General features: G+C 47.5%; 1 protein-coding gene across 3 annotated transcripts in view; it reads right to left on the bottom strand.

Annotated features, from left to right (window-relative positions):
• The window catches only part of MDGA1 (MAM domain containing glycosylphosphatidylinositol anchor 1), a 147,812-nt gene that overhangs the window by 49,706 nt on the left and 77,974 nt on the right, over positions 1-20,132 (bottom strand). For all 3 annotated transcript variants that reach the window (XM_074579729.1, XM_074579728.1, XM_074579730.1), the window contains one exon: positions 1,569-1,838. In XM_074579729.1, the coding sequence (XP_074435830.1) occupies positions 1,569-1,838 (270 nt within the window). The remainder of the gene's footprint in view (positions 1-1,568; positions 1,839-20,132) is intronic.

The following is a 20,132-nucleotide window of genomic DNA, read 5'->3' as shown; positions in this document are numbered from 1 at the left end:
TCCTTCTTTCACAGAGAAGAATGAGAAACAAAAAGAGACTATGCTATTCTCCCTGTTCACACAGGAAGGCTGTGGCTGATGGGAATTAGAACTCGAGCGGCCCCGAGCACAAGCGCGGCAGTCTAGTCACTGGGTTATTTTTCAGGTTGCTCTACAGGCTCAGAAGGTCTAATTGATTTGTAACTGTCCAGGACACAGGCAGAGACGTCTGGAGCTGAAAAGCCACCATCAGATATCAACGCCTTGGAAACGGAGAAGGGATGCAGGAAAATAAATGCTTGCTACTTTCCTGATGAGTGCTCTCTAAGGATGAATGCTGCTTTCTGCTGAGGGGGATCTTATCTCATGGGGCACGGCATGGTGCTGGTGAAAATATGTCCTTGTTACTACCTCTAGCAAGAAATTCATAGCCCGGGAGCATTCCCAAGCTTGCTAGGGACACAGTTTGCCGCGGTGGCTCACAGCGGGATATGGTTTGCCTTCACTTAGTGCCATGAGAGTTGCAAGCGTACGAAGAAAGGGTAGAGAGGGCCAAAGCTCTCAAGCAATATCCACTGTCAGACAAATTCCAGAAAATCTCAAGGGGTGAGAGCAAGGTCCTGAAAAGGGGCCCGAATAGTAGAAGTGGTTTGGACTTCCCCATTTCTGAGAGCATCTCAGAGTTACAGCATACATGAGCTTTTCCAAATCCTGGGAAAGATCTGCTTCAAAATCAGGCCTCTCTGGGTGTTATTTATTCTCATTTGTTCAGCTCTGGCTTGAAAAGTATTATAAATTGGCCCCGGACAGAAAAGCCTATATTTTGGCTGAATTTACTGCTTCTTAAGGCAACTGCATCGGATAGCTTTTCTAGAAACTGGTGCCCAAGTCAATTCTGGGGTCATGGGAAAAGCAGATTTAATGATCAGCTGGAGAGGCCAGGTCAGATGTGTGGTTTTAGATGCTATAACTCTGCTGTCCTTCTTTGCGGATGCAGGTGCTGGAAAGGAGTCCCGTTACACAGCCTGCTGGATTCACAGAAAACTGTGAGCAGAGCACGCACTGGGTACCAGTGCCCATTCCCAGCTCACGTTTGTCCTAGCAGGCATCATGAGACACAGACAGACAGGAGACATAAGGAAGGTACAGGAACACATAATACAGTTCTTCTTTGTTTGTTTGTTTTAAAAGGGGAAATTAGATGGGTTGGAGCCTGTTGGGTGGATGTAGAGAGCCTTTCACTCCCCCTTGGTCAATACTTATCTAAGGTACAGGTTGTCCAGGCTTGAAAGTTGATGGCAGCCTTGAGTTTAAGTCCTGTATCTTTCAGGCAGGTGGTCAAACATTGCTAAAATGTACCACTGGCTGGCACTAACTGCCTCAGGCCCACCCCTGACTTAAAGGACTGCCTGAATGATGGAGGCAGATCTCCTTGTTGGCTTATGGGAAGTCATCCCTTCTGAATACAGCACCAGGCACAGAGAAGGCAGCAGAGGTTGCCTGTACTGGCACCAGTTTATGGGGAGCAAGCTTCCCACCTCCATCTCCCCCATCCAACAGCTCGCTCCAATGGCCCCTCTGGGACTTACCAGACACCTGGAAGAGGCAGGCGGAGACCCCCACATCATTGGAAATGCTGCACTCGTAGCTACCGCTGGTCTCCCGGCTGACACTGTCCACCTTCAGCTCCGAGTAGTCCTGCTGCTCTGCCAGCGGCTGTGCCAGGAGGGTCCCGTTGAAGCGCCAGACGGAGGTGGCCACCTTCATGGGGCTGCCCTTCAGCATGGTGCAACGCAGGGTGACGCTGCGCCCCATGCCCTGGCGCACGTCCTGGAAGGCCGGCTCCACCACGGGGGGGACTGGAGACCGAACAGAGCAACAGATGGGGACAACGTCAGGGAACAGCCGTCTGGCTCAGCATGGTCACCCCAGCGGTTCCTCTGAGGAGACAGGCACTTGTGACTTCCATGAGGATATTTATTTTCCAGCGGGAGCCAGGCTTCATCAAACCAAAAGCAGCAATACTCGTCTGACATCCCCTTCTGACTGGGCTGGGGCGACCTCCCACCCCCCTTCCATTTATTAGGTAGGGGTGGCCTTTAGCAAGTACTCATCCCACAGTGAGACACTGCCTGGAGGAGCTACCAAGCCTTGCTCTTGCATGTGAGAAGAGCAACTCCAGCAGCTGAGTGCCACAGCTTGGATTCAATCCTCAGATGCTAATCAGAATAACCATAGTCCCCGTACCCAGCATAGACTGCACTCCCTGAGCAGGCAGGTACGCTCCCAAGCAGCTACATTCGTCATCTTCTGGTCAGAGTTCCCTTCAGTCCGACAGGGTATTCAGGGACACCATGTTCAGATGGAGCGATATGCACTGGCCGTTCCCAACTGAGCACAGACCTCAAGGGGTGTTAGAGGGCCTCTCCCAAATCAATACAAAACATCAGGGACTGGCTACAGGTACTCTGGGTCCTATTTTTATCTCTGTCAACAATTCCCTGACTGGGAGGCGAGTCACATCTCTCCATGGCAGCTTCTCTGCCGATAGTGTGAGAATGGCGATGTGTGGCCATCTCCTTAGCAAAGGGAGGCTACTAAGTCTTGTTCTTTAGCACTTGTAAAAATTTACAGGAACCTTGCAATTTGGGCATGGTTGAGGCAGAGCAAGGAGAAAGTCTGGACTGGTGTTGCTTGGGTTACCTCTTATTTAATGCAATGGCAGAGGACTTCAATATCCACAGCCATCTGATGGAAATATTTCACTTGCAATAAACTCTGAATTAAAACACTGCAGCATGGGAATAACCATAAGCTCTCCCTCTAAAATGAGAAAGGCTTCCTGAACACAAACCAGCTGTTAGCCCGAATTTAAAAGAGGGAGGACAGATTTATAGCAGCTCCAGCACAATCACAACTCACCGTCTCCAGGTTCAAAGCACCTGCTCTTCCTGTCCACAAACAACTCGTATGCACTACAGATCTACAAAGCACCTATCTCTTCTAAAGGTCTGCAGAGCTGCCAAGCACAGCCAGGCCCACTAGCGACATCTCCCTCTTCACCACAGACAGAGGGCACGCACTGCCCCATAGGTCTGCATGCAGTGTCCCCTCTCCCAGGGCCACAGATGCATCCGTGGGTACGCAGCGTACAAGTGTCCCCTCCACCTGGCGGCCCGTGTTTGACAGGGGCTGATTGTTTTCTAGGCACCCGCTCTCAGCCTCGCGGCCCTTTGCTGCACTTACGTAGATTAAAAGCAGCCCTTGACTGAGCTCACACTGCCGTGCTGAGTGGCATGGTCAGCTCATTACAGATGGCTTTGCTAGCGATGTGTCTCCGCGGGTGCTCCAAGCGCTGACTTGCCTTTGGCTCACACGTCTCCCACCTCACGGTGAGAATAATGTGAGAAGTTGTTTGATTAGACCTAGAGTGCCATGAATGTGTCATCTCCATCCCTAGCTGCTATCCCATTTCTTGGGTCACATCTGCTCCTTAATTGAAGCCGGTGGGGTCTCACATTATAATCAAGTCCAGCTGGTGAGATATAAAAAAAAAAAAAAAAGGCAAAGATAAAAAGGGGAGCAAAAACAGAAAGGAAGGCTTAATAAAAAAAAAAAAAAAAGGCACAGCGGCTCCAGATGCACTCAAAGCAATCTGTCTCACGAGGAGGAGAGAGACGGGTGGGAGAGCAGCTTCTTCCCTCACCACACTGAGCAGCAGCTGTGTACGGAGCTGGGACAGAGGAAGAGAAAATGACTGAAAAAGGACAAAGTGCCCCCTGCAAGGACACGTGCTGCAAGGAAGGTGCCCCCCCGGACCTCACTGAGAGAGTGTCTGGGGCTGGGACACTCCAGATGCTTCCTTAGGTCACAGGAACAGCAGGACAGCCAAGGATGCAGAAGATATTCAGCTGGAACATGGAATTTACTTGATTGCACTGGGAGAGGCCTATGTTATCACTTTGTGAAGGGAATGTCTGAAAGCGCCTATACAGTAAAAATTCACTACATTTTCTCATTTTGTCTCCGGCACCAGGAAACACCCAACAAGCATTAACTCTGCAGGTAGTCCTGGAGCCCTGGGTTTTCTGGAGAGATAGCTGAAGCAGGTCATCCCACCACTGCAAAGGATGCACGCAGTGCTACAGCAAGGGGCAGCTGTTCCTGAAGGCTGCCAATGGATAAGAAAGCAAAGAAAGGTCAACAGCAATTACAGAGCCAGACATCGGCTCCGGCCTCCAATGCCTACTGGGGAGCCCACACTTCTTCAGGTAGGTTATACACAAAAGGGAGACACGCCACCAAAGCAGGGAATCAGTCTGCAAATCCTAGCAGATAACAACACGGCCTTTTCTCATCCTTGCCTTAAATGCAAAAGAAAGCTTGCTTAAATGAGCTGGTGCTCCGACTCCCTAGAACTGGGAACTGAACAGCTCCAGCACACCGGAGATGGTGACTGTCTTGGAGCAGAAACCTCCAACATGACTCCTGCACAGACACCTTTAGGGAGCTGCAGGAAATGATAATGATTTTCCAGGTGTCTCTGATACCCACAGGGAAGCAGCATCCCTGCTGGCTATAAGGGAGCAGTATCTGGCTATTCTGGATCACTAGGCTGCCACGGTGCTCTTTGGGGAGCTTGGGTATCAGCCCCAGTTTTTAGCCCAGTTCCAAAGGCAGGTCCTTGTCCAGAGGCTCCTCAAATACCTTCTTATAACACCCCCGAACTCCAGTTCACGCAGCTGAAGTGCTCTTTGAAGCAGCAGCCACGTTGCAGGCGGCAGGTTGCTACGCTTCAAGGAGGAGGCGAAAAGCCTCTCTGCGTACACAGGGCTTCGGGATCCCCTGGTAAGAAACACAGCAAACAAATATAGACGATTACTGTTTTCTCTCAGCGCACTGCTGAACTCTAGAAGAGCTCGCTGGCAGGAGGAGTGACGAAAGGGGTGAAGAGGGCAGCGCATTACCGTTCTAGGCAACGCTGGAGGAGCGAGGCTCCTCCAGCAACCTTGTTAAGATGCGGCTGCTGTGAAATACAAGGCAGGGCAGCCTGCCTTTGCAGCAGAATTATTGCGCGACAGGAGAAAACATAATCACTCACCTGCTCGTTAGGAGCAAATCAAATCAGCCGAACGCAGGCAACCTACTCCGGCGTGCCAGGCGCCCTAAAGCAAAGCCGAGCTGTAGGCAGCTCCCCTGCTGTGAGCCAGAGCAGATGCTCTGCACTGAAGGGTTGCTAAGCTAGCACGGTGTTCACGATGATGAAGGGCAAGAGCAAGGGAAGCACAAGAGAGAAATGTCAAGGGGTGTTGCTTTGTGCCCCAATAAACTCTTATTTTAGTTTCACTGGAAGTAACCAGGGCTGAAATGCTCATCCTACTAGATGAGTGAGAAGGGCACTGGCTGTTGAGCTGTGGTCAAGTCTCTAAGTATTTTTTTTAAGTCTGTATTTATTTTAGCCTTGAGGAAGGGAGGAGTGTTCTTCCTTACAAGAGCCAAAGTGCTTGACGGAGAGACCACGGTCTCCTTGCACTGTTACTGTGCTGTCCTGCTTGGACACAGCTCAAGAAGGGGCACTCAGTGATCCCTGCAATGTTGTCCAATTGATGCAGGTTGCCATCAAATTCAGATGCCTCCAGGAGGCAGAGATGCTTTCTTTCACCAACGATGAAGTCAGAGCATCCCAGGATGTCAGTGATGCACTGTGGAAAGTTTTTCACTTGTAAGACAAATACAGAAAAAAAAAAAACAAAAAAAAACACAAGCAATTTTTTTTTTTTTTTTCATTTTAAAAAATGGGGAGTTGTCATGAGGCTGCTCAATCTGATATGGATGAAAGGCAAAGAAAGGCTCATACTGGAGTGGACTGATGCACAGGAATCAGTGACAAGCTTAAACACAAACCAGCATCTGCAGAATGAACAGACCTCGCATTAAGAGCTCAGGCAAGAATTGAGACGGTCAAAAATCCTAGACACCCCAGTACAACACTACTATGCAAGACGCATGCAAAGTCTGCCTCCCCACAGCTTGAGTACCGTGAAGAGCATATCCCGGTCAATTCCCAAACGCTGGCTCGTTTTGAAAGGGCTGTTGGAGCTAAGGAGCTCACTCATAACCTGCTTTCTGACTCAGAGGCAGCCCTTTTCACCTTCTAGCCACCCTGACCGGCAGCTGACAACAGCCATCTCTGTAGGTGGTCAGCTGCCCGCATTGTACCGCTGGTCCATGCAGCTGCCATGGGCTGCTGCACTCTCATTTTTCTACATGGATTTACTTCCCGCAACGCTTCCTCTGCTGCAAAGAGCACCGCGGAGCAGCAGTGTCCAGGCAGAAAGAGAGGCACAAGCAGAAAGATGGCCTGCCCAAGGTCACACGAACCAGCAGCATCAGACAGAAGCGGAGTGGGAGTCCCATATCCTGACCCAGTCCTTAGCCCGGGCTTCCTTCCCTGTAAAAACACCCTCCAGCTCTACCCTCCAGATTCAGTCATCGCATACATTTTTATTTAAATCTAGAAAGCGCAACACGTAACTCAAGTGCTGAAAATAGCAAGCCTTGCTAGATTAGAAAGCAGCTTTATTTTCAGCAGCTCTCAACCCACTCTGCTGAACGACTCCCTCCAAGCTCAGCCATGCAATCACAGCGCCGGTGGGACTCCTGCTTGTAGTCTTCACCTTAGCCCACGAGTAAGAGGTAACTGATGCCTCACTTGCTGGATTAACATTGCAAAGGACACACAGATAAACTGGTATGAAAGACTGCACTTTGTGGTTAGTTACAACTATTAGCTGTGATTTGTTATCCATAGTGGCTAATGACACTAGGCAGTAATTTCTCCCTCTGGAAAGCAAATCAGGACAGACTGCTGTTAAGGCCTTATGAGACCTGTTTGACCTCATCCAGCATCCATTTAAATTCTGACAGGTACCCTTCTGCAGTCATACTGGATGCAGTCTTCCCTCATCTTCTCTAGACAACTAAAGAGATCCCAGCAAAGCGTGTTTTCCTCATCCAGCCCCCGGTCCCATAATCCAGGGTAATAAAGACGTCAGAGGCATCAAAGATACTGCACCCCTGCTTTCACAGCAGGTAGAAAACTCCATGGTTTCAGCGCCAGAAAAGACCAGAGCTCTCTACCTGAGCGAGTGGGAAGCTTTTTTATTGTCACAAGGCTGGGAAATCACAGCTGAGCAATTCTGTTCCCTGCTACAGCACACGCACCCCACACCAAGAACGCACAGTAGGTACCAGCAGTTTTCCATGTGGAGAAAAATATACAACTAATATTTACAGGCCCAGCCTCATCTGCTTGTTTCTGAGAGATGACATAATTAAGTAGTTAGAAGAGGGGAGATGGAGGAAGGGTTGCTCAACCTATTTCAGTTAAAAGCCAGAATCTTTCTTTCATCTTCTATGCCTTTTGCCTTGGCACTTCAGTCTCCCCATGTATAAGGAGATAAAATGCAGGTTTTTTTCCAAACTGATTGAAAGCCAAGTTGCAAGTATTGTTATTTCGAACAAAACAAATTTGTTTGAGTACATTTTCTGCGAGGCAAGTGGGTGGAGGGACCGCAGAAGCAGGGCTCAGAGCAGAGAAGGCTTAGTTCTGTGCTAGTTGACTGCTTTTAAAAGAAGAGCAAATGAAATGTATTCACTACCAGCTTTTCTGCTTTCCTCTTCTCTGAACTTCCCAAGCCAATTAGCTCAACCAGTCTTCCCCTTGTTTTAATAAAGAGGGGGTTACTAAAGGATTTCCTCTTCTGCATGACAAGCTGTGCTGATTAATATATGAGACCCCTAGCTCACTTTACAGAGGGCTTTGAAGAAAGTCCATCCTGGGTGGGAATTTCCAGACCTTCTGCCTCACAGACATGCCTCCTCAAAAGAGATCTGTCCCAGACATGCTGGAACTCCACGCAGACTCACTGCCCAATTAATTAATGCTAACAAGACACTACAAAGACAAGTATTTTCCAGCAGTGTAAAGCCACCTCATTCCCATGCCTCACTTACCTTCAAGTGCCTGGCTTCAAAACAGTACGCTCCCCTAATTGAAAAAGATAAGTGGGGAAAGATGGTGTACGTACAGAAGACACATACACATTTGTATGTGAAATGCGTGCTGATAATCCTCCCCCCACCCACATACCACCCAATTAGCAAAGTAAAGCACAAGAGAAATGAAGAGGGCGAGAAAGTGGGCATTTCAGACCTAATACCTTCAATTACTGCCAGACCAATGGCATAAATAAATCAATCTGGATTTGGGTTATTTATTTATTTATTTATTCATTTATTTTTGCCACAGACTAACATGAAAATATTGTCTCTAATTCACAGCCAATTTTGCTAGTTATAGCATGGTGAAGCAGGATGGCGGCTAGGGTGGATCTGGGATTCTCCTGCCCACCCACATACCCGCAAGAGGGGAGCATTGTCAGACCAACAACTCTCCCCTCAGGTTCTGCCTCTGTCTTCTAGAAGATAAGAAGATGTCAGCTCATACCCATGCAGCTGTTATTACATGTTTCTGTTTAACAAATTGGGCTGGCAGTGACATGCCGCTCCCAATTGCATATAAATAGTTTAGATCTAAACATTCACTAACAGTCAGCCAATGATATTCTTTCCCCAAAAGCATCCCTTATGCATTAACTTTTGGCAGAGAACCAGTTATCTTACTACTCAATAATTCATAGGTGAGCTACTCAGCTGGGTAGTTCTGGGAATAAAGCAACTCATTGCCAGTGCAAACTAAGGAAAAGAAAAAAATGATCAACCCGCGAAAAGAAACAAATGAGATTCTTTTTCTAAACCGGAGAATCCACATCTTCCCTCTTACTTTAGAGTTTATCACTAGTTTTTCTAACCCAGTTCCCTTGCTGCAGTTTGAGCATACTGCAACTACTCCCCACAGATGTTTTTATGTCCTCGTAATCAACTCTGTCCTATCCCCAGTAGTCCTCAATCTCAGCAAACATTAGGAGAGAATTCCTAGTCCTCTTCTGCTCGCCCAAAGTCCTTGACAAGATGATGTTGATGTTCTATATGTGTGTTTGTGTATGTATATATATCTTTACAATTCCCCTTTCTCTTCTTCCTCTGTTTTTCAAGTGGCAGAAGCACAGCTTTAGGTCCTATTTAGATTTTGCTTTCTCTGGGAAGAAACAGTCCTAGACTTTTAACCAGAGGTTAAAACACCAGAGGAATCGCATGCAAAGTGTTTGAGAAAGGAGAAAATAAAAGAGAAACCTGAATGTACAGCTCTGACTCTCCTTGTGTGCCTGGCAGAGACAAGCAGGGCACGGGGACCTATAATGGGGCAGAGATCAACAGGTAGCATTTGCAACCTTGAGAGCAGAAACAGAGCTGCTTGACCCATCACAGCAGAACACATTCCCTATGCTTCCATCCACAGTGTAAAGCAGGGAAAATAGAGGGAAAACAGCCAATCTGCGATGAGAGAAATTCCTGAGAAAGGACTGATCATCCTCCTAGGTTTGACAGCAAATCTGGAGCTAGCTGGAACAGGACTTTAAAGCCCAAATTTATCCCATCTAACTCCAGGCTCTTCATTGAGGCACCCAAGTTCGGAATGCTACCTTCCTCTAAAGCCATTGAGTGAAAGGGACATATCCAGAGGATGATTCGGATGGTAGGAGTCCCTACCTGGCATTACCTCCCTCTGTCCTGTGCCTGCACAAGGAGCCTAAGGTGACCCCAGCCCTCACATCTCTGCTAGGTGGGATGAATGCAGACCACAGTAAATGTCTGTGCGACACCTGCACAGAAGTGGCCAGTGCCACTCCTCTACACGGACCTCTCCATGAACTCTCAGTGCCTTGTTTATTGAGTTCACCAGCAAGGTGAGACACAACACGCATCTGAAACTTGGGCAGCATGTCCTGCTCTTGGACAGAAGACACCTCCTGTGGTCAAGCTGCTGCATGCCACAACGGAGCTACCCTGTGAAGAAAAAAAGACGCCAGCCTGCACATTCCCCACAGCAAATATAGTGAGACAGCATCCAACTAGTGACACTGCCAGGGCTCATGTCCAGAGTATGCAGCTGCCACCTACAAGGAACTGACTGAGTTTCCCCTAGCCTCCTATGGAGGATCTCACCCACAACCTGAGGAGATACCAGGCAGAGGTGACCGCTGACTCCAAGCAGCAATCCAATAATAACAGGCTTCTGTTCCATCACCATCTGCGTGAGCAATTCAATTGCCTCCATACATTTAGACCCTTTTAATAAAGGAACTGAAAGTTAAGAGCAGGCAGGCTGCAGGAGAAAGTGCCTCCGAGAACTGTGATCCTGTCAAAACAGAGAAGAGTCCTTGCTTTAGAAATGCAATGATTGTCAGGGCCACAGGTGGTCAGAGCCTTCTGCTTACAGCTGGGTTACAGCATTACCTCACCTTCTGTGTTCAGTTTGAAAGCTAAATTGGGAGCACTAGATGATCCCTCCACAGCTGCTTTCCAAACAGGCAGGGAAAGCAAGAGGCAGCATAGCCAAGAGCAGAAATGTTGATTAACAAATCAGACCTGCTTTAATGATGGGGTAGCAGGATCAGAGCTGGAAAGGGGAGAGATCCAAGACAGAAAGAACCTGGTAGGGGAAGGAGGGCCATCCAAAGCAATTAAAAAGATCAAATATTTACCAGCACCCCTTAATATGTTCACTTTGAATTCTTTGTCTGTATTAGTAAGCAAAAAGGATGCATGGGGTGAAGCTAGACCAGGAAGAGTTAATGCAGTGGGTCTCCATTTATCTGCAGAGTGGAAAGAAGACAAGCCTCCCTATACAAACCAGGCTCTTCCTCAGCCTCTCCTTCAGGCCTACTAGGGAATTGGACCAAGGAGGAAGAACTCAGCATAGACCAACACCCAGTTCTCCATCACTTCTCTATCTGCTGCCTCAGAGTTCTACTGCCAATCGTTTAATATCCTGCTCCTCTTAACTGTCATCATTACCCCATTTTTCCATCCTTCACCCTTGATTGATCTTGATTATCTGAGGAAGATGACGACAATGAAAACGTAACCGTTCAGGAAGAGGCTGAAAGGATGCTCAAATGAAAAGATTTATGGCAAACGTTCAGTCTCATAGATGAAGCAGCTGAGGTCAACAGATATCGAAGCAATTTTTCCCAAAAGAATTAATGTAACAAGGGGGGTGGTGCATACAGGAACTTATGAAACGCATGCAATTTAAAAACACAGGATCAGTAGGTACAGCATAGAGAAAGGAGAGGCTAGAACATTTTTTACTGTAAGCATTTTTGCTGTCACTCTCTGGATGGTTACCTCTTAATCATTGTCATCATCATCTTCAGATGAATCAAGATAGATCAAATCAATCACGTGTGAAGGATGGAAAAACGAGGATAGGTTCAAGCGGTCCATCAGATAAAATGGCTGAAGTCATTCAGAATAGTGACCAGCTCCAAAAAGCCAGCTGTCAAATAGCCACCATCTCTGCCACTTGAAAGTCCTACCTTCCCTCTCCATCCTTCACACCATTGCCTGTATGCATTTACAATGCGTGAATTTCATTAAGTGCCTGTGTCCATCTCCCCCTCTATTAATTAATTATGAAAAAAAATTGTTTTATCTGTCATATCAGTAACTGTCATAGCTTTTCATGACTGTATCTTCAGCAGATTGCTCATCTAGAGAATCATCTCCCTAGACCTTATTCCCAAAACTGCTAACTACCTATGGAGACGGCAGAGGATTTGGCAGTCCCATTTCTTCAGGCCTGGATGACACCCCTGGTCTCAGAGAAGGGCATGGACTCGAGGTACAGAGGACTTGCTCCCCCGCTGGAAACCTCATGTCTCCTCTCTACATTGCCACCGTGTTTCCAGAGAAGCAGCAGCACACCAGCCTCGCTGCTGAAGCAGAGCCAGCCCTGCAGCTCTCGTCTTTCCCTGCATTAGGAAGAGCACTGTCACTTCTGACAGCCGCAGGTGTCGTGGGCTCCCAGAAATCGCTCTCTGGGGCTCGGGGTCTCTTCTGCAGCAGAGGGCACAGGAAGGAGGCCAATGACAGAACTGGCAATCATTCAAGGACAGCAGCCTGCTCCCTCGACCTCCCCATCTGGCTATCAGCTCTGTCCCATCTCCTCTGGACTTGGACCAGGAGAGGGAAATTTATGAACAGTCCCGCTCACTGGATAAATCTGCTCTGACATTCGATTTTCCAGGCAGCTTCTGTGGCTGACCTCAAACTGGGCCAGCACTACAGGAACCATTTGGAGGAGCAACATCCCCGTAATGTGGGCACACATCTATCTCACAGAGACACCTTTTCATGCTGACTGCGGAGGACTTAGGCAGCAGCAAAGGTGATATGCTGTACAAGTGGGAAGTATACACTCCATTTCTTGTCCTGATCCCTGGATTTTGGTCCAACAGATAAATGCCTGAAGCTGGTTCCATAAAGTTTCTGTTGTTCCCATTCCCGACTCTTCTGGGACACAAAAGGTAAGGCCGTTACCTTCCCCATTCTCAACCATTGCGCCAAGATCTGAAAGTGGATCCTGATTTCAGTCCATCAGCAATTATCAGCCCAAGGTGTTGCAGCAGCACATGCTGTAACGTGTCATCCTGCTCCTTCCAGTCTCTCCGTGATAGATAAGAACACCTCCCACACTCAGATATCCCAGGCGAAAAGGACATTTTAAAAGAAGTTTCAGCAATGGTTGTTGAGCCATCCCAATGTGGTGGGCAGAGAGAGGGTATAATTCTGTGTACAGCTCTGGAAAGAACTTATGTGGACTTAAATCTGGGAATATCTGTGGCTAAATCTGTGACAAAAGCCAGAGATGATGAAAAGACAGGCTTCTCTATGTCCTGTAGCCGGATCTGCGTACCCTGATCTGAATTCATCAGTGCAAAACTGGCAGAATAACAGACCAGCAACAGATCATAAAAACCTTCAAAATGCCATAGAAAGTAGGAAAAGATGGGGGGAAACTTCATCTAGCCAGGCCTTTGAGGGGAAGCTTGTGACAGCATCCTGCAAGCACCAGAGGAGATAAAATAATTTTGTACCCTCCATGCATGTATTGCCTATGGGAGTACAAACACGAACCAATTGGGTCAATGTAAGTAGAGGAGACCTCAGAACAAACAGCAATAAATCTTTTTATTCCTCAATGATTCCAGAAAAAAAAAAAACAACTCATGGAAGATGAATGTGGGATGCAACTTTACAAGTTAAAAAATGAATGATGATTAATATAGTTTTATGTGTCCTTGGCAGACAAACTGGGTAGTGTTTGAGAAAGCAACAAGAAAAGTAACTATCTTGTCATAACATCCTCAGGCATTGGAAAGATCCTGGCTTGCTTCCACACGACAGACTAATTGAAGATGTAATACTGTTCAAATGCAGCCCACATTAAGCAAATTAAAAACACATTAACTGAAAGAGTTCAAAAAGAAATTTTAAATGGGCGCACGCACCACTGAGATCTCTCTAGTGAGAGGGAAGACCTCCTCTAGAAAGACCTTTCTAGTGAGAGCCCATATGAACCCCTTAAACTAATGCTACTTCACATCTTCATCAAGGTCAAAGATCCAGCCAGCAAGTTGGCATAGCTAAAGCACATCAATTATAAAGTTTCCCGTTCAGGCTGTGCAGCCAACATCACACATAACCACCTTTGGTGTCTGAATGACCTTACATCTATTTGCAGCTGGGGTGACTGGGCACAGACTTTGGCACAGGTCTGTGATGGGGCTTGTGCTTTGCTTCCTTCCTTCCCGCCCAGAGGCAGCACTTTAATGTGCAATAACTGACAATCACCATCCTTAAGTGCCTATGTCAGGATAAGATACCAACATCTGTAGAGGACACAAAATATGCAGCAGTAAATAACATGCTAGAGAGATACCTCACCAGGACAACTTGGTTTGCTTGATGGAATGGGCTTACGGTAACTGCATTCAATTTATCTTGGATAATGTACAGGTCTGGGAAAAGAAAACAACTGCTGAGGAAAGAATGGGTCGCTCTTGTTAGGAAAGAAACGACGACTCCAAGAGGAGACTGAATCGATGTAACCCAGCGTACATCAGCTTTCAGCGGTAGTCCAAAGATGTCCAAATCCTTGGACGATTAAACCAAAGCTTACTAAACATATCGTGAGATGGGCATCACCTCTGCATCTGCGTCTGTGAGATCATTTTTGAAAATCTGTTTAATACGGGTGACCACGCTGCCAGAATGATGTTGAAAAAAACCTGAGAAGAGGGCTATAAAAATGAATCAAGGGCTGGAAAACATGCCTTGCGGTAAATGGCTAAAGAGACTCTTTCTGGATTGCATACAGAAAAAAAGGCTGAGAGATTACGTGTTCTGGTGTCTGAGACTACACAAGGAAGAGACTGCTGATAACGAATAGCTCTTTATGCGAGAAGACAAAGGCATAAACACAGCTTGTAGTTGGAAACTGAAATGAGACAGGCTTAGATTAAGTCATGACAACTGAACCATGAGAGTAAAAAAACCACTCGAACAAATTACTGAGGCGCACACTGAATTCTCCGTCACTTCAGTCTGTGAGTAGAAGCTGCACTGAAAATGTACAAATAATCCAAGTTTAGATCCACAAAGGTAAACTCACCTTGTTCCTCAGCTCCACTAGTGAGAGAGACTATGCTTGGCATATAACTAACTCTCCTGTCTAGACAAGCAGCACGAAATGGTTAGAAAGAGATTCAAAGAGCTTTTGCTTTCTCATAATGATCAGGAAGCTGGAGTCCCAGCATTCTAGGTAGGTGGATTGGAGCATATAAGCTTCTCCAACTGGTTTAAAAAACAAAATAAAACAAAAAATAAAAAGAAAACCACACCACAAAACCCAGCCGTCTTTCCTCCTACCCAACCGTCTTTCCTCCTCTCTTTAAAACCTGTAAGTAGTTTCATTTGCATCTTTTCTTTATACACGTGAGTCGGTTCCTAGAAAGCTAATCAGAATGAAAGCTTGCCCGTTTCCATGCATAAGCTTGGACTTTTGCAAGGCCTCACTACAAGCAGCCCAAGGGGAAGAGAAAAATCCCCAAACCACAAAACCTCATTTTGAGTGTTGCTCTGTTTTCCCCTGACCCCACCAACTGCCACCATCTTCTCATCCCTTTAGACCCATTATGCTCTTTCCAGCAAACCACCTTAGATGCAGGGCTGCTCCCTTTCCCTCAAGCCCCAGTTCCCCCTTTTACAGCATACCAAGACGTTGGCTAAAAGGCCTGTATTATGCATAAGCTATGAGCTGCTTAGAAAATCCCAGCAGGCCTAACACTATTAAGCCCATCTATATTGCATTAAGTTGTTATTAGCAACTGCGTTCTAGCTTATGATTAGGACAGTAAAATATCTCTTTGCAATCAGCCCTTGGTAAGAAAAAATCCCTGTTCAATGCAAATGCCACTGTTATTTACTGTTCTCTTGACCTCAATCACAGCCACTGTCGGGAACCCCTGTTAGTTTTGGCACTCCAACTGATTCCTCCCATCAAACACCTGGCTGAGTTGGGCCCAGAGCTGTAGCGTATTTGTGACAGATGAGATTTACAGCACTTGTTTGATCAGACGGGAGAGCAGGTCACAACAGATCAAGAGCCTACGAAGGGTCAACCGGACCATTCTTTCTTTAGTCAGCAGGGATTTATCCCAGACGCTTCTTCCCCACAGAAATTGAGTAATTTTCAGTCTCTTCTACATCCCATTCAGCCCCTTGCAGCTTGGCAAACAAGAAAACAGTCTCAGAAGTCAGCTTCCTCCCAGTCAAGAGTAATGAAAAATTTCCATGGTTTCCTGCGATCCTACAAACAAGGACTACAAAATCATACAAAATGCAGCAGGTCTGCGCGCAACTAGGAAATTTAAGGACGTCTGTCAATTCCTGGAACCAATGAGGGTTTTGCAGGTTCATCACTGGGTTCATAAAAGAAAACCGACTGTTTTACCTCAAGTCCTGTAGCCAATTAAATTTGAATCAGAAGCAAAAGCTGAGGTAAGGTGGGAGCGTGTGCACACACATGCTTATTTGTGTTTGCAGTAGAGAGGCAAAGAGGAATGGAAATCAGGAACTATATGAAGTGAAACAGGGTGAGAGGGGTGCATGCTGGAAATGTGATCCCTGCTCATTGAGAAAACACTGTTTCCTGGCTTCAAAGGAAAAACAGTTTCTCTCTCAGACACCGGCCCCAGTGGAAAAGCACAAACTAGTAACTGAACAGTTGTTTCCCTGCAGAAAGCTCCAAAAGGCCCCTATACCCTTCCAAAAAAATGAACCCTCAGCCTCCCAGTACAGTATCCTAGCACAGAACCGGCAGCAGGAAGACCTGCTGGGATATAGAGGAGCCTGAGCACCTCCGAAATTTAACTCACATTCAAACAGTTTCCCTGTAGGAGTGAACGTAATTTGTTCTGTTTCAGAGCTTGGAGTCAGGATGGTCATAACTAATTAAAATTCAACATCTCCCCCCCCGCCCAAGATATTCAGTTTCCTACTAGGGCTTCTGTTCATATCAGGAGTGACTCGGAGTCTTTCCTGCATAAGCCCCCTCCTCAAAAGTGGCATCGCTGTTCCACACGCTGCCTCCATGTGCCTGCCATAGTCCTCCAGTGGGGCAGCGAAAATAGCCCTGCTCCGGTCCCAGGGCACAGGGAGTAAGTGAGGGGTAGGCATGGGACCCTGCTCCTGCACCCTCATAGGTGCTGCTTGACATGGTTTACGGCCCCCAAAATCCTGGGAGAAAAGCAAAGGCACAGGCACGATGCCGTGGCACCACTCTGGGAAAGAAGCTGGGGGAAGCGAGGGTCTGCTCCCCTGGCACATGTCCTGTATGAGGTCTGATGTCCTACGCTCCCCTGCAGGTGTGGACAGCTGTTTTCACTTCTCTGTGTCTCAGGGCTTTGGTGCGGAGGCTGAGAGTTATCATGAGAAAATGAATTGCTTTTTTTGCCTGCTTGGTGTCTCCCTGGTTGCCACAGTGAGTCCTAGTCTGTGGTGTCTCTCTCCCCATAGCTGAAGACTCAACATGGCTAATTTCCTGGTCACCGAGAGGCAGGATTTGATAGGGACAGAGCATTCCCTCCTTTCCTCTCCTGTGACCCCCAGCCTTAAAACATGAGAGCTGACAGCAGCTTTCTAACTCCCTCCATCTACCACCTCCCTTGCCCCACGGCTCCTGATGCCAGCGTTACCACACATAGAGCATGCCTTCTCAAACCTACTTTGCTCAGGTGTCAGGAGCAGCTCTCTCTTTTGCTAGAACATATATACAAACCTTCCCATTCTCTTAGCTCGCCTATCACCAGTTTAGAGCCCCCAAATCAAGATTTTTTCTTTTTCAAATACTGAACTATATTGACCCCATACAAGCAGGTACCATCTTCTTCTCTCCCTACCGCATTCCCCATAAACTCAGATCCCAGTCCCGTCTACCACTTCTGGCAGAGAATATCCCACCACTCCATGCTCCAGGGTCCATGGCTCTTTCTCTGCCTTGGCCCATTTCCCACATCCCCTGGACACGTACTGGTGCTGCGCAGACCAAGAGAGAAAGCTTGGCATCAGCTGCTGTGCCAAGCTCACCATCTCTGACCTTCTGACTGGAGGTAAGTGTGCGGCAGAAGGACTTACGACATATGTTCGAGAGGAACCTGTGTTACACCCCCGTGCAAACAGAAGCAGAGCCAGGACAACCTCTCCCTCCAGCCAGGCTGCCTCGACGCAGCCTGGGTACCACCAGCTGTATTGCAGTTCGGAGATCTTTGATAAAGGTGGTTTCACCTGTGGCCTAAGCCCAGACAACAACAAGAGGGCTAAAAACCAAAGCAGTTTCTTCAGAACGGCAAGATGGGAAGCACTGGGAAAGCGTCTGAGAGTACTTCAGCAGCAGTATGCTCCTGTGGCTTCAAGATGAGGACACGCTTGGGTGAGACCCAAACATGCACAGCCTTGCAGAATGCCCAGCACAAAGCGTTTGAGAGGACTGTGGAGTTGTTTTTTTATCGCAACAAGTGGATGTGTAGCTAGGTCCTTCAGGGAAAATAGCTGCCATAGCAGGAAAACCTTAAAAGGAGTACGTGAATCAGAACAGTACAAGATGTGATGGTCGGCCCTGAAAGGGCCGCAGGGTAGGTCCACAGAGATGGCCAAGACTGTCTGCCATCTACCATGTCTACGCAGCTCTCGTCTCTCCTTTCCTGACAAAATTGTATAGCCTGGATGTCTCTCTCTCTCGATAAAATTAAGTCGCTCTTCCTGAAGAGTCTGGCCAAAAAACAGGATAATGGCAGCTTATGGAAAATGTATTTGTTTCTCCCAACAATATCTGAGAAATGGATTAGCTGATTTAAACCAGTTCTCTCTGAACAAACAAATTCATCTCTCTAGGCGAGGAGCTCTCACACAAGCTTTTACTCAGCCTATCATTGCAACCACAGAGGTGTTTAGAGATGAGGAATGAGCCGCACAAAGCCTGAACAGCAGCGCAGGCAGGCTGCAATCTCATGTAGCAGCCCCAGGTCCCCTCCTTAAGGAGAGCTTCTACCTTCCTGACACACGTATCTGGGTATCATCCTCTCTTCTTCCACGGGTATTTACTCAGGGCACAGCGAGGAGGCCTCCCGGTACTTTGCATCCAATGTGTGGTGCCACAGACTGAACATGCCACCTTTGCAAAATCTGCTCCCCAGCCTCCACTGCTCCGGTGAATTCTCCCTGCCATCTGGGCCTTTTGCTTTATGTCTCAAGTCTCCCATATCTCCTGGCCACCACAGCGTGCAGGCATGTTCTGTCAGACCAATTTCAATCAAAGAGGTAAACCGGAAAAGCTCTCAGGGCGCAAGGGGGACTTCCCAAGAAAATCTTGGTGAATGGCAGCATGTGGGAACCTTCCCCACAAGGTAGGAAGCAGAGAAGAGACCAGGGTCCTGCAGAGCAAGTCCTAATCACTACACACTGAGGGGAAAAATTCAGGCCGGTCAAAATTCATAGAACTGCTTTACCCTGTGAAAGACATTGTCCTCCAAAGCTATGTGCACCAAACACTACAAGAAAGCCGCACTGAGAGCCCCGGGGCTTTGCTCTGCAAACATAAAGACTGGTGGTCTTTAAGGTGGTCACAAAGAAGAAGGTTTTAGCATCCTGTCAGACTACCTGCCCCTCGATGCCATGAGACTGGCAGGAGGGTAGGGCCACCAAGTCCTAGACGAACAGGAGCCATCCTCTTTTCAGACGCACTAGGTACAACCCCATCTGAAGACCCAATCCGAAAGTGATGTAAGTGCCGCCACTGCCTCCGTCTGCCAGGCCCCAGGACCAATAGATGGTAATTGTCAAAGCAAATCAGAGGCCAGCCAAGCCTCTGTGGTTGTTACTGTGCTCTGAACCATGGCCATTTGGGTTCACAGCCATGAGTGAGTAAAACTGATTCCTCCTCCAGCCTGTCCTTAGACTGACAATTCTAATTAGCTGTTAGCGGCCCAGGCACCGGGAAGCAGCGCAGGCAATCCTAACGCCGCATTGCCGAGGACAGGGCTATGTGCACAAACACAAGCTCTAAGCAACTTAATCCCAGCCACAGTAGCACTGGCGGAAAGCGTGTTGACCATCAGGAACAAAACTCTCTGCCCTTAACGGGGTGAGTGGGGGGTTCTGTGTATTGGCAGAAACACAGAAAGAATGTGCATGCTTTCAGTGCAGTCACACAAACCTCCACAGGACAAATTAGGGGATAAACAGGGAGGATTCCCATCAAAGTGGGACCAGAGACGGGGTCAGGCTTTGTTCAGACTACTGGTTCGAGGTCATGCCCATGACTACAAATGGTTTTCTTCCTTTCACTAATGAAAGTCTCCAGGTTTGCAAACACTAAACTTGCAGAAGGCACATTTCTCCTGTGGCTTTGAATAGCAAAACAACTTCCCCAGAACATCAGTTCATTCATAAGCCTCTGACAGTTTAAAGTGAATTAGAGCATCCCAGAGCTCTGGTTGGTATGAGAGCCTGGTGTTTCCCTCTTTTGGGAACAAGACCTGTACCATGTAGAACAACGATACTGAAGCATGAATGGAAGGGCAGGAAAGCCCCTGCCACTTCAAGGGCAGAAAAAAATAAAATAAATA

Source organism: Larus michahellis, chromosome 3, assembly GCF_964199755.1.
Source record: "Larus michahellis chromosome 3, bLarMic1.1, whole genome shotgun sequence".
Taxonomy (NCBI): domain Eukaryota; kingdom Metazoa; phylum Chordata; class Aves; order Charadriiformes; family Laridae; genus Larus; species Larus michahellis.
This window is presented reverse-complemented; position numbering and strand designations above follow the sequence as displayed.